At 38.2% G+C, this 12,651-nt stretch overlaps 2 protein-coding genes across 4 annotated transcripts in view; one reads left to right on the forward strand and one right to left on the reverse strand.

Moving 5' to 3' along the window:
• MRPL47 (mitochondrial ribosomal protein L47) overlaps positions 1-11,607 on the forward strand; it is a 17,033-nt gene extending 5,426 nt beyond the window's left edge. Inside the window, exons 4-7 of one of the 2 annotated variants that reach the window (XM_012557268.2) lie at positions 576-672; positions 4,453-4,583; positions 6,152-6,247; positions 11,158-11,317. In XM_012557268.2, the coding sequence (XP_012412722.1) occupies positions 576-672; positions 4,453-4,583; positions 6,152-6,247; positions 11,158-11,281 (448 nt within the window). In that variant the 3' untranslated portion in view covers positions 11,282-11,317. Of the gene's footprint in view, positions 1-575; positions 673-4,452; positions 4,584-6,151; positions 6,248-11,157 lie in introns of both variants that reach the window. The other variant, XM_023736843.1, reaches the window with a different exon arrangement.
• Positions 11,608-11,706: 99 nt separating this feature from the next.
• ACTL6A (actin like 6A) overlaps positions 11,707-12,651 on the reverse strand; it is a 32,267-nt gene continuing 31,322 nt past the window's right edge. For both annotated transcript variants that reach the window (XM_023736842.1, XM_004382323.2), the window contains exon 14: positions 11,707-12,166. In XM_023736842.1, coding sequence (XP_023592610.1) covers positions 12,086-12,166 — 81 coding nt within the window. In that variant the 3' untranslated portion in view covers positions 11,707-12,085. The remainder of the gene's footprint in view (positions 12,167-12,651) is intronic.

The raw sequence follows: 12,651 nt of genomic DNA on the forward strand, positions 1-12,651 counted from the left end.
GATCGTCGTAGCGTCTCCTCCATGAGCTTTCCCTGATCGTCGTAGCTAGAAGAGGTGTCTCATCTCTCCCCCTTCTCCTGGTACTTGTCTGTATCGCTCAGGATGCCACAGTCAATTATATTCTCACAGGCAGTGTGTGGAATAAACATAGAAAGGGCAGTCTGGGATTTGATTCCTGAATTACTTTTCTCATCCATAGTGTCTTCATTTAGGAAGTAGAAACAGTACCAACCCAAAGGGTTATTAAAAGATTTAAATGAAGTAACATGTATAGAATGCTTAGCACACTGCCTGGCATATAACAGGTACTCAGTAAATGTTACTTTTCTTCCATCTTTTTTTCTCTCTTCATTTGGAATGTAGAGACTGTTTTATGCTTTTTAAAAACTCTTCTCACACTTAATACGATATGTGGCACGTGAAAGTTTTTCCAATAAAAGTGTTGTTCTTTGTACTGATATTTGGTAATTGAGGTTTCTAAGGGATTGTTAGTGCAGGTGATTGATGTTAATGTCAGCAGTCACATGTCTGTTAACCATGGGATAGCATCACAGGATTTGTGTTCTTTGATACAGGTATGTCCTACTGAAAGAGAGGAACATGCTCCTGACTCTGGAGCAGGAGGCCAAGCGGCAGAGATTGCCAATGCCTAGTCCAGAGAGGTTAGAAAAGGTAAGGCCTTGGGGACTGTTGTGTGGGTATAAACTAAGAGGAATATATGGTTCCTCTATCTGTTGTCAGGTAGATTTCTTTCTTTTTCTCCCTATTTCTGTTTAATTTGTAGGCAGTTTTGATCATTTTTTTTAAAAACAGCTTTATTAAGGTATAATGAGCATAGCATAAAATTCACTCATTTTAAGTGTATAATTCAATGATTTTTTAAGTACATTTACAGAGTTCTAATCATTTTGGTCTAATTTTAGAACATTTTCGTCACCCCATTGCCCGTCTGCAGTCACTCCCCGTTCCTGCTCCCAGCCCCCAGCACATTTTAATTGAATTAACTGACTCTCTTAATGGAACATACGCTTTCACTCTGGGGAGTGAAGTTGCTTGGTAAATCTGTGTTTATCTCTGCTTGGTAAATTTCCACTTATGGTGTTTCCACTTCTTCACCGAGTCAATTGTTTTTTAAGTTAAGTTTCCTTCATGATAAAAAAAAAAAAAAACATCTCTTGGGTCCCTTCTTACTCCCAGAGGTAGCCACTCTTCAATGTTTCTTGTTTCTCAGAAAGTTTCTGTGTGTATAGAAGTGTGACTAACTTTATTTACACAGATTTGATTATAGTGTATGTATTCTTCTGTAGCTTGCATTTGTCATTTCCCTAGTATAAGTCGATATCTTTTCATATGCAGACCTACTTCTTTTTTTCCATTTGGCTACACATGTTTAAGATATTTTTTCTATGTAGAAGTTGTATATTTGTGTTAGTCAGATGTGTCAGTTTTTTTAGATGGCTTTTGAGTCAGCAGTTTATGGAATTTTCTGTGTCATAGGAAGCAGTCAGTGAGAAAGAGCTCAGCTTAGTGAAATAGCTTCAGACCTGCTGCCTGACCTCAGCTCGCTTAGTTTCCTGTCCCCACACCTGTCATAACCACACTGCTTCTAAGAGGGAGGGACCTAACATCCCGAGAGAGGCCAAGAAGGCATAGAGTAAAACCTCAGCTGTTCACCATGATTATGGAGAAAGTTATTCTGACTTAGTGAAAATTGAGTTACATAATATTTTTTTTTTAATTTTGACATAATTTCAGACTTATAGAAAAGTTACAAAAATAGTACAGAGTTCTCATATACCTTTCACCCATATTCCCCATGTTAATATTTTACCACATTTGCTTTATCCCTCTCTCCCTTTCTCTTCATACATGCATGCATACACACACACATTATTTTTTTTCTCAACTGAGAGTAAGTTGTAGACATGATCCCTTTATCCATAAATGCTTAAGTGGATCTGTAGTTCCAAAAAATAACGACATTCTCTTACCTAAGCATTGCGTAATTTTCAAAATCAGAAAATTGACATTAATCCAGTACTAGCTATAGATCTTATTCAGATTTTATCAATTATCCCAACGATGTTCTTTATAGCAAGAGAAAATCCCAGATCATGCATTGCATTCAGCTGTCATGTCTTTTCAGTCTCCTTTAATCTGGAGATTTAGTCTTTTTGTGTGTGTGTGTTATAGCATTGACATTTTTGAAGAGTATAGAGTAGTTATTTTGTGCAGTGTCTCTCAGTTTGGGCTTGTCTGGTGTTTTTCCTGATGCAGTTGGTGGGAATATCACAAGTCGCGCTGTACTCTTAACCGCTGCTTCATATCAGGAGGCACAGGACGTCAGTGTGCTCTGTTCCCGATGGTGCTCTAGCGCCGATAACTTGGTTAAGGCGTCTGTCCGCTTTGTCCTGGTTTTTTCTTGGTATCTAGTCTCTCGTGAGGAGTTTCTTTGAGATTATGCAAATATCCTGTAACTCCTCCAACTTTCATCTGCTAGTTTTAGCATCCATTGATGATTCTGGCCTGAATCATTTATTATTACGATGCTTGCCAAATGGTGATTTTCTAATTCCATCATTCCTTCTACGTTTATTAGTTGGCTTTCTTCTGTAAGGAAGAGCTTTCCCTTCTCCCTCGTTCATCCCTTCCTTCCTTCCTTCCAGTCTGGCTTCATGGATTCTAGTTTAACTTAGTGAGTTATAATCTTTCAGTAGCATCATCCCAGTTTGGAGTCGTCACAGGCTGCCCTTGTGTCTGTTTGGCGTGCTCATGATTCCTTGATGGGGCACAGCAGGATGTTCCGGGTTCATTGCAGAGTTTCCCCGCCCCAGCCCTGGAATTGGCCATTTTACACAGGAATCCTGATTTCTTTTACTGGAGAATGCTGTATTTAGAAACTCAGATTTCGGCAGTAGGCATGTTCAGTCCTACATAACGTAAAGAAAGCAATCTGATTTTATTGTCAGATATATATGCTAACTCTGCTGTTAAGGACAGTTAAATCTTAAAGAATCTTTTAAGTGTATTGACGAGTAAGGCCCTTACCAGTCTGGTCCCCTCACTCTCCTAAATTTGTCTATCTTAAAAATAGGATTTGTCATTTTTACCCATGTTTTATTTCTCAAGGATTGTGTAGAAATTCATGTAGATGAGAGGAAGATATGTGAATTCAGGTACTGCAAGGCATGGAGTGAAGTTTGGGATAACAGAAGTACTGAATGTGAGCTGATAAATAGGTTATGAGGTGGTTCAGCCAAATCCTGAGGCTTTCAGGGAGATTATAATCTAATCTGCCTTTCTCCTTGAGTTTTTTTGTGGCAACACACACAACAAAACCTGTACCCATCCGGCAGCGTCTGCCCGTACAGAGGGCTGCCGTCGGTTACGGTCTCTGCGTTGTGTCACCATAGTCTTTGTCTCTGCCCGGGTTGTGTCACCGCCGTTTAAAGTTCTCACCTGTGCTTTAGAGTTACTGTTGTCAGTTTGATCGCAGATAGATAATTCTTTAAAGAGCGAAATGTTCAAGGCCGACATTTTTCATTAGTTGAGCTAAACTGTTGTTTTGTTTACAGATGACTTCATGGGATTGTTTTGGTTCAGGGATCAAAGATTATTTCAGGACAATAGATTTGGGGGTTTCCCCAGTCCCCTTGAGTATTCTTATAAAAAAAAATGTGTGTATGCCGTCTTTGATATCTGTTGGTGGTGCTCAAGATGACACACACATACCCACTTAAAAATGGCTCTCGGTATTTAGAACTATGAAAAAGTTCAGCTTACCTGATGTTATGATCTCCATTATATGGATATTTATAAACAAATATATGTGTATCACTGTATTAATACGTTACGTACATTATAAAGTAAATACACGATAGAAATCTTTAAAGGAAAATGAAAATAAATAGAAGTTCTAACATTATCTTTTTGAATCTTGACGGAACTTCGGAGATCCCTCTAGTATCATGATAGACTAATGTTTCTGTCCCTCTAATAGCAACAGCTGCCAAACAGGCCAAAATATCTGTGCCTGCATGTTAAAACCCACTGATTCACTGAGGCCAAAACATGGTTTTTAATAAGCACAAGTAACAAGCTGTTATCACTTCTTAATAGCTCATTGAGTTTTGAAGTAATGAGTTAAATTGGGTCTTCGAAAGAAATCTCTCTAAGTGTGTCTCACTCCTTCCAAAACTATATGGAAGTCTGAGCTAAACTGATTATCATTTAAATGAAACTGTAAACTTTTTAAAAAAATTACAGTAAGTGATATTATAGACACCCATGTACGTGTACCTGTGCCAAAAAGATTTTCAGGAAATATTTGCCAGAATGGTTCTTTGACAAAAATATTCACCATAAGTTTTCTGTGGCACAAGTCTTTATATGTTTGCTTCCTTTTGAATTCTGTTGTAGTTAATTGTTGGAATTGCATCCTTCTCTTCTCAGGTAGTAGATTCCATGGATGCATTAGATAAAGTTGTCCAGGAAAGAGAAGATGCCCTAAGGCTTCTTCAGACTGGTCAAGAAAAAGCTAGACCTGGTGCTTGGAGAAGAGACATCTTTGGAAGAATCATCTGGTACATTGACTACATTGTGGTTCTTACAAGAGTGGAAATCTAATACCTCATTCCTCTTCCCGATGTCTTTTAAGAAAACTCTCACCATATGAGATATATAATATAAGCAGAGGTCCCAAACCCCTTTGGAACTCCAGCTTATGAATGAGGGTAGCTTTAGCTGGTAAAACCAATACCAGCCCAGATACTCCACCTCCACGTTTCAGTGGTCTGTAAGTTTAACAGTGGTTCTTAGTCTTACACGGACCATATGACCTTTTGAGAATTTAATAAAAGTTATAGATCCTTTCCACAGAAAAATGTACCTATACACATAAAATTTCAGAGGGTCACGTGTTTCCGTGAAGTTAATTTCAAGACACATACATGCCCTCTTTGCCTGTTAAGAACCTTGGAAAAGAAGCTCTAGAGGAATAAGCCTCGTGAACCAGTCTCAGTTTGCTCCCATTGCCATCAGGATAAGCCCTAGGCCAGATCACGGAAGAGTTTATTTTACTCCCCAGTCTCTCTCTTCGTTCATCTTCCTCCTACGACCAGTTCCCGTAGTCCTGTCAGACCTTGTAAAAGGACCTGATACTAAACATTCACACTGAGGCATAAATAATTGAGAGGCCCAGTTTAGACTCTCTCCTGGGGATTTATTTACATTTGAGTTAAGCAACCAAAATGAAGCATTATCAGTAGAATTTTAAATATCAGTCAGCAATATGGGGAAGACGTTTTGGGAAGAGCTTCTCCATACCCTTGAAATTGCACTGCATGATGGAAGCTTACTCACCTGATAGAGTCTTGTATGGAATTTGTGGTAATAGGTCTGCTTGGAGCCAAGTTTAAGGGACAGCTGTACTGTCTCTCACTCTCTAATCCACCACAGAAAAGATAAATTGCCAAAAACATCTCACTACAAATTCTTATCTATTTTATTTTCTACTGTTTTTTCTTTGTTTTCATCTGGTTGAGGTCAAATAGGAAAAGATGGGAGTAGAGGGGAGAGTTGTTCTTTGTAAGGTTTTTAATTTTGCTTTTTTACTTTTCCAGAGCTAAACAAAGTAGTGAGCATAGTAATTATATTATCTTTCCAATATAACTTAACTCACATTATAATCCTGATACCTTTTTTTTCCTCATTCCCTATTTATGTTAAAATATTTAAGGTAGCCTTTAAATGCAGAGCTCCTTCTTAAAAATATTACATCCAAATTTTTTTCTGTCAGAAAGAACATACGACAGTAATGTCAGAGATTACTTATATATATATATATATATATATATATATATATATATATATATATATATTTTAAGTGTTCTGAAACAAAGATCAGAAAATATTAGCATCTGTGTAATTTTGTGGTGGGTTCATGAGTGTCTGCTATATTATTTATACATTTTGTTAAATTCAGACCATTTCATAATTTAAAACTAGGAAAATTTTAAAAGTTTATAAAAAGCCAGTTGCATCTCATTTTATTGAAAACATATTTAGTCCAAAGAAAGTTAAAACTGTCCGTAAGCAGTGAAAGTGTATTCAGTGTTTTCTCTAAGGTGGTAACTGTTTGCTTTCTGGGCAGGCACAAGTTCAAGCAGTGGCCTATACCTTGGTACCTGAATAAACGATACAATAGGAAACGCTTCTTCGCCATGCCCTATGTGGAGCGTTTCGTCAGGTGAGCACAGTGACCTTTTCTGATGAAGCATAGCATCTCTGCAACCGATGACATCTGTTCGGCTTTTTTAAAATTTTAATTTCTCTGATTATATAACTAATACATGATTATTACGGAAAAAATTTAAAAATCAGGTAAAAAAGAAAAGTGATGTCATATATAACCTCACCATCAGAAGTAGCCCTTGTTAACATTCTAGTCTATATCCTTTCAAAAATTTTATTGTCTTTCTATGGTATGTGTCTATCTAGATGGTAAAATTCTACTGTAATGTTAAAATGAGGGTCCAAGGAATTTAATTGTATAACGTGAGCTCGTATTATTATTACAAGGTTGATGAAATGAAAAGATGGGTTAGGGAGAGGAGAGGACCATGTTGTGATATGTCTGAATTTGTGTTGTCCTGGAGTGCATTATTGCAGGGCTTTAGTGTATTTCATATAAAACACTGAATCTACTGTTTCTGAATTAGCTTTTCTTTTTTCACTCGATGCTGAGTATTTATGTCGATAGTCCTCTGTGGCATCATTTTTAATGCGTGCATTTATTCGGTGATGTGTCCGTAAGTTATTTTGGTCAGTCCTCTGTTACTGGATGTAGAGGGGATTTACAGGCTCTCCCCAGTATTAGCAGCGTTCCGTGGTACGTCTCACCTCTTTTTAAAAAGGATTTTAGGTGGTCTTTGGCCCTGTCAGGAATACAGTTGTTTTAGGATTTAATGTATCCTGTGGTGCATCTTGAAGAGAATGGAATTTAGAGACACTCGCACATTTAATTCTTCCTAGATTGTCATTGGGAATCCTTATGGGATCCTCTGAGTCTTAGGTGGGATTTTTTAACATCAGAAGAAGAGTAGCTGGAACTCGGTGAACGAGCTAGTATGTACAGGTGAAAAGTAGGAGAGTATGTACAGATATAAGCCACTATGCATGTAGAAAAGAAAAATTTTGAAGAATATTCTTTATTAGATGGTGGTTATGGAGCACTTTTGTGTGCTAAACATATTTCAGTCAAGAAGCAAAGTTAAAATATTTTAAAAATCCTTACAACAATGAAAGCCTCAACTGTTTTTCACAACTAACAAAGTTTTTTTTTGGGGGGGATGGGCATGTTAATTTTTTTTTTATGCTTTAGGTCAAAGTTTACAGAGCAAATTAGTTTCTCATTAAACAGTTAATACACAGATTGTTTTGTGACATCGGTTGCCAGTCGTACGATGTGTCAGTGCCCCCCCTTCTCCACCCTGAGTCCACTGTATCTGTTTGCCCAGTTTTCCTTCCTGCCTTCTCGTCTTTGCTGTTGGGCTGGTGTGCCCATTAGTCTCGTATACGTGATTGAACTGCGAAGCATGTTCCTCACCTTTGTTACTGTTTGCCCTGTAGACCTGTCTAATCTTTGGCTGAAGGGTGAACCTCAGAAGTCACTTGAGTACTGAGTTAAAAGGGTGTCCAGGGGCCATACTTCTTGGAGTTTTTCCAGTCTCTGTCAGACCAGCAAGCCTGGTCTTTTTTTGGGGGGTGCGGGGGAGGAATTTGAATTTTATTCTACCTTTTTCTCCCACTCTGTCTGGGACCCTGTATTGTGATCCCTGCCAGAGCAGTCAGTGGTGGTAACTGGGCACCATCTAGTAGTTCTGGACTCAGTCTGGTGGAGGCCGTGGTAGTTGTGGTCCCTTAGGCCTTTGGACTCATGTTTCCCTTGTGTCTTTGGTTTGCTTCATTCTCCTTTGCTGCAGCCAGGATGCGAACAGTAGATGTATCTTAGATGGCTGCTTGCAGGCTTTTAAGACCCCAGATACTACTCAGTCGGATGTAGAACATTTTCTTTATAGACTTATCTTATGCCAGTTGAGCTAGATGTCACCCAGGACCATGGTCCCCAGCCCTCAGTCCAGTAGCTTGGTCCTTCAGGGTGTTTGGATGTGTCTGTGAAGTTTCTTTGACTTTGTCTTGGACAAGTCATGCTGACATTCCCAGTATTGTGTACTGTCTTACCCTTCACCAAAGTTACCACTTATCTAGTATTTAGTGTTTTTCCCTCCCCGAGGGGTGTTCATTTTTTTAGGTAAAGTTTGCAGAGTGAAATGCAGTCAGTTTGATGTCTTGAGACATGCATACACCTGAGTAGCTCACCCCTATAATAGAGAACACTGCCATCACTCCAGAATGGTCCCTAGTGCCCCTTCCTACCCAGCCCCTCCGTCTTCCAGAGACAGCCACTGTTCTGGTTTTTCCATCTATCTTCAGCTTCTTTTGCTCAGTTTATCTGTGAGATTTACACTTGTTGTAGAGTATGTCTTTGTTCTTTATTGCTGAGCAATATTCTATGGGAAGAATGTACCAAGTTCCATTCTTCTGTTGATGGGCCTTTGGGCTGTTTCCAGTTTGGGGCTGTTATGTGTGTAAAGCTGTTTAAACAGACCTCAACTTTTTTTTTTTTAAATCTCTTATATTATCTATTACTAGTATTCAGTTATTTTACATCTTTCTCCTGTTTCTCATCAAACTTTACTTTTGAAACACTGTATAGACAATTTTTGCATTTCTCCTCCATCTCCTACATTTTTCTTTGAAAATAACCAAAGATATGTTTTTTATTTGCTCTGATCATAGATTTTTTTTAAAGCTATTCTTCAGACTTTATTGTGCAATTTTTAGACTTAAAGACTTGCATATTTCTTTTCTAGTCCATTAGAATTTGAGAATTCTGATCCCCAAAACTGCAGCTGGAAGGGGAATGAATGGCAAATTTGTGGTTTCCTGGGCCAAGGGTGCTGCTCATCCCCCTGCTGTGACTGCAGAAAATGACAAGGAGTGGAGGCGCTGCAGGGTTTGCTAACTAAGGTGCCAGAGACCAGAATTCAAGGCTGGAAAGGGGAAGTCCTAGCACCACAAGACCACAGCTGGTAACAACTGCCTTACCAAGAGAGCTTCAAAAACTGTTGTCATCCCCCTACCCAAAAAAGCTTATATTCATACAAAAAAAAAACCTTTTAAAAAACCATGTAAACAGAAACAGAATATATCTTTAAACTGAGCTTTATAGAATGACAGTCTAAAATTTTCATCTTACCCACCCGGCCAGCCATCTCTCCCCATTTCAGTTTATTTACAATATGTCCAATCTGTGTGGGCAGTGAATGTAAGTCATCTTTTTAATGCTCAGTTCTCTAGATACAATCAGTCCTTGAGTTAATTTTTCTTGCAAAACATCTTCAGAATCTTCCTTTCTTCTCCCACTTTTTCTACCTTAATGAAATCTCTTTATCAAATTGAATTACTGAACAGCTTCCTCTCTTCAGTCCATTCAAATAGTGCTTCCTGCCTAATATTCCTCAAATCTTTTTATCACATCAGTGCTGTTCAAGAATATAGTTTCTTGTCTACAGAATAAAATCCAGACTCCCTCCTACAATTTAGTCTTAGATACTTAAAACTAAAAAAAAAAAAAAAAAAAAAAACTCATTGCTGTCAATTCCGACTCATAGCAACCCTATAGGACAGAGTAGAAATATCCCATAGGGTTTCCAAGGGTATAAATCTTTACAGAAGCAGACTGCCACATCTGTCTCCCACAGAGTGGCTGGTAGGTTTCAACTGCCGACCTTCCAGTTGGCAGCCGAGCACTTAACCACTGTACCACCAGGGCTGTAAGCAAGCTACTTACTTGCGCTTTATCAAATCCAGACCTTTCTCGTTTCCTAAACGTGTCTTACTCAGTTTCCCCTTACGCTCCTCCTGTTCCTAGAATTTGAGATCTCACTACTTATTTACATTTTAAGATCCAGTTCAGATGCTTAACAAGTGAAGAAATGTAACTGCACTGGCCGTTTTCTCCAAGCATAATGTTGTACCATTTGATCGTTTTGCCCCTTAGTCGTATAAGGTGACGCTGTAACATATTTAAAATAACGTATGAGAATTTATCAGTGTCACCTCTATAGGATCTGTACATATTCTAGTGAGTGTGTATTTGAAACTACCTTTTTAAACCCTACCTTCAGACCACGCAGCATCATCTTCTGAACATTCTTAAAAACGAACCTTTATTTTTGTAAATGACAGAATTTAATTGGAGCAAAGATGGATGGCATCTCATTTTGACTTCGTTAAGGGGAGCTCTTATTTTCTGTATGCATATTTTGGTCTTCACCCAAATATAACGCTTTTTAAAAAATTAATCCCAAATTTCCATGACCTCCCCCATAGCACTGGCATATTGTAGTAATTCAGAATATGTCTGCTAATTGTATTGTTATATCTTCTATAAATATATGCTTATGATCAATGCCATTTCCTATAAAGTATCATTTAGATGCAGTAGAGGCTCGGCATCCCTGAATTTATCATTTGCAATTTTGATGATTCCCAAGTGACCCTCAGCATAACTCAGCTGAGGCAGAAATGCTTCACACTCTGGGATGCTGATGTGTTGGGGGAGCAAACTCAGAGTGGTGAGTCGTTGTCTCAGCCTGGCTTGTTCTCTCTGTTGTAGCGTAATTGATTGAGTGCTGTTTGAAATTAGAAAGTCCAAAGGTCTCAGGATGTCCGAGACCTAACATATGCAATACAATTAGTGTTTCCAAACTAAGGTAGAAAGTGTTAGTCACATCAGGATTGTCCTTCAGGCCCAGTTTGTTACAAGCTTACGAGAGCTGGGCATTCTTTCCAGTGAGGCAGTAGGAAGGGTAGTTCGTGTAGGGGCACAGGTACTTGATTTCAGGTTTCTCTCTTGATTTGTGTGGGTTTACAGTGATCATTCAAGTTCAGTGACATACATGGCACACCAAATAGAGAGACTGGCATGATTAAGGCTTTTAAGTAATTGATTTGGGCATATTTTAACACAGTAGTATTGAGTAACAAGAAATAGTTTTGTATAAATTGCTGTTATGCTTTTTTTAATTCTAGACTGAGATTTGAGAAATATGCCCGCACTGAATCAAGAAAGAAAAGTTTAAAGAAAAAGAAAGAAAAAATTCTTCAGGAAAAGTTTCCACATCTTTCTGAAGCCCAGAAGTCAAGTCTTGCCTAAGATGTCCAAACTCTTAACCATTTTTTTTTTACCTTGGGTAACAGTCTACACACAGAAGTAAATAAATGTTGTTGTTTTTCCTTTCAGTAAATGACTGTTTACTTACCCCCCGTTTTAAGCGTTAACATGGCCTGCTAATTCTGGAAGTGGTCATGCTTCTACCAGAAAAAATCAGGTATAATGTTCAGACTCAATTCCCATCTTATAAATTCTGACATCTAAGCAAACTGCAGTATAACCTGCTCGGAGTGTGAAAGTGATGTCAACTGCTGCAACAAGAGCAATAAGGTGGTTTTTCACAGTTTTCAATAAGCTGTGAAAGAGATTTGGATACTGTTCATAAGCAGTGATTCTTTCACTCAGAATAATGACAAATGCATTTAGTGCTTCAGAATAAGTAGTCGTAACACCCAACAATACAGAAGTATTTCTGGAATGCCTAGTAATTTTTATTTAATTTTGTAAGCCTGAGGTAAAAAGCATAGGCAGTAAGTTTCACTAGTCAATAAAAAGCAATTATAATTAAAATACTAAACAGGGTTGGAAAGCATTTTACTGAAAGCAAAATATTTAGAGAAAATAGACATTTATACAAAATTATAAAATGCTTGTAATAAGAATAAGTGCATCTCAAGGAAAGCACAAACTCATTTATAGAACAAGTTAAAGCCTTAAAAAATTTAAGTGGAAATTGAAATATGCAAAAATGTATAAACTTTCTACAAAAGATGGTCATTCTTTTCCTGAGTGTACTAAAGCTATGAAACGTCGGGTGACAGGAAGGTAGGGGCTGGGGGACTCTTCTCACGGGCATTTCCTTTCTACACACTGCTTCCCTCCCTCTTCATATTCTTGTTTGGAAATCCACATTTGCTGAAAGGTACCCTGTAAAATGGAAAGGAAAATTATATCATTATGGCTTATTAGAAAATTTTTTTTTTTCTTTTCACAACTTCTAAAGGGAGATCCTTGAAGAACTCTTAAACCAAACCCTCTCACCCCAAAATAATACTCTTATTCCTGAACTTATTTCTGCTCTCCTCCAAAGCACTCAAAGACACTATTTAGCCTTGTCTTCAAGGTTAGGAAGAATAGTAAATGCTTCTACACCTGCTACACTGTCACAAGGATCTAGAAAATGGCTGGCAAGGAAGATGAAGCGCTTAGCTAGGATGAGTTAGTGCCAATCTAAGGCAACAACAGAAATTGCTGGAAGGCTTGATCCTGGTACAGAATTGAAAAGATTGGATTGATGGCAACATTTGGAACTCAAAAGTGCTCATCAAAACTGGGATGAGGTTTTGCAAGCCCACACGTGACGGTGCACAGACGCCGCACCACGCACATTGACGGTGAGGGAGGAAAACGAC

The sequence above is a fragment of the Trichechus manatus genome, unplaced genomic scaffold (genome assembly GCF_000243295.1).
Source record: "Trichechus manatus latirostris isolate Lorelei unplaced genomic scaffold, TriManLat1.0 scaffold00092, whole genome shotgun sequence".
NCBI lineage: Eukaryota > Metazoa > Chordata > Mammalia > Sirenia > Trichechidae > Trichechus > Trichechus manatus.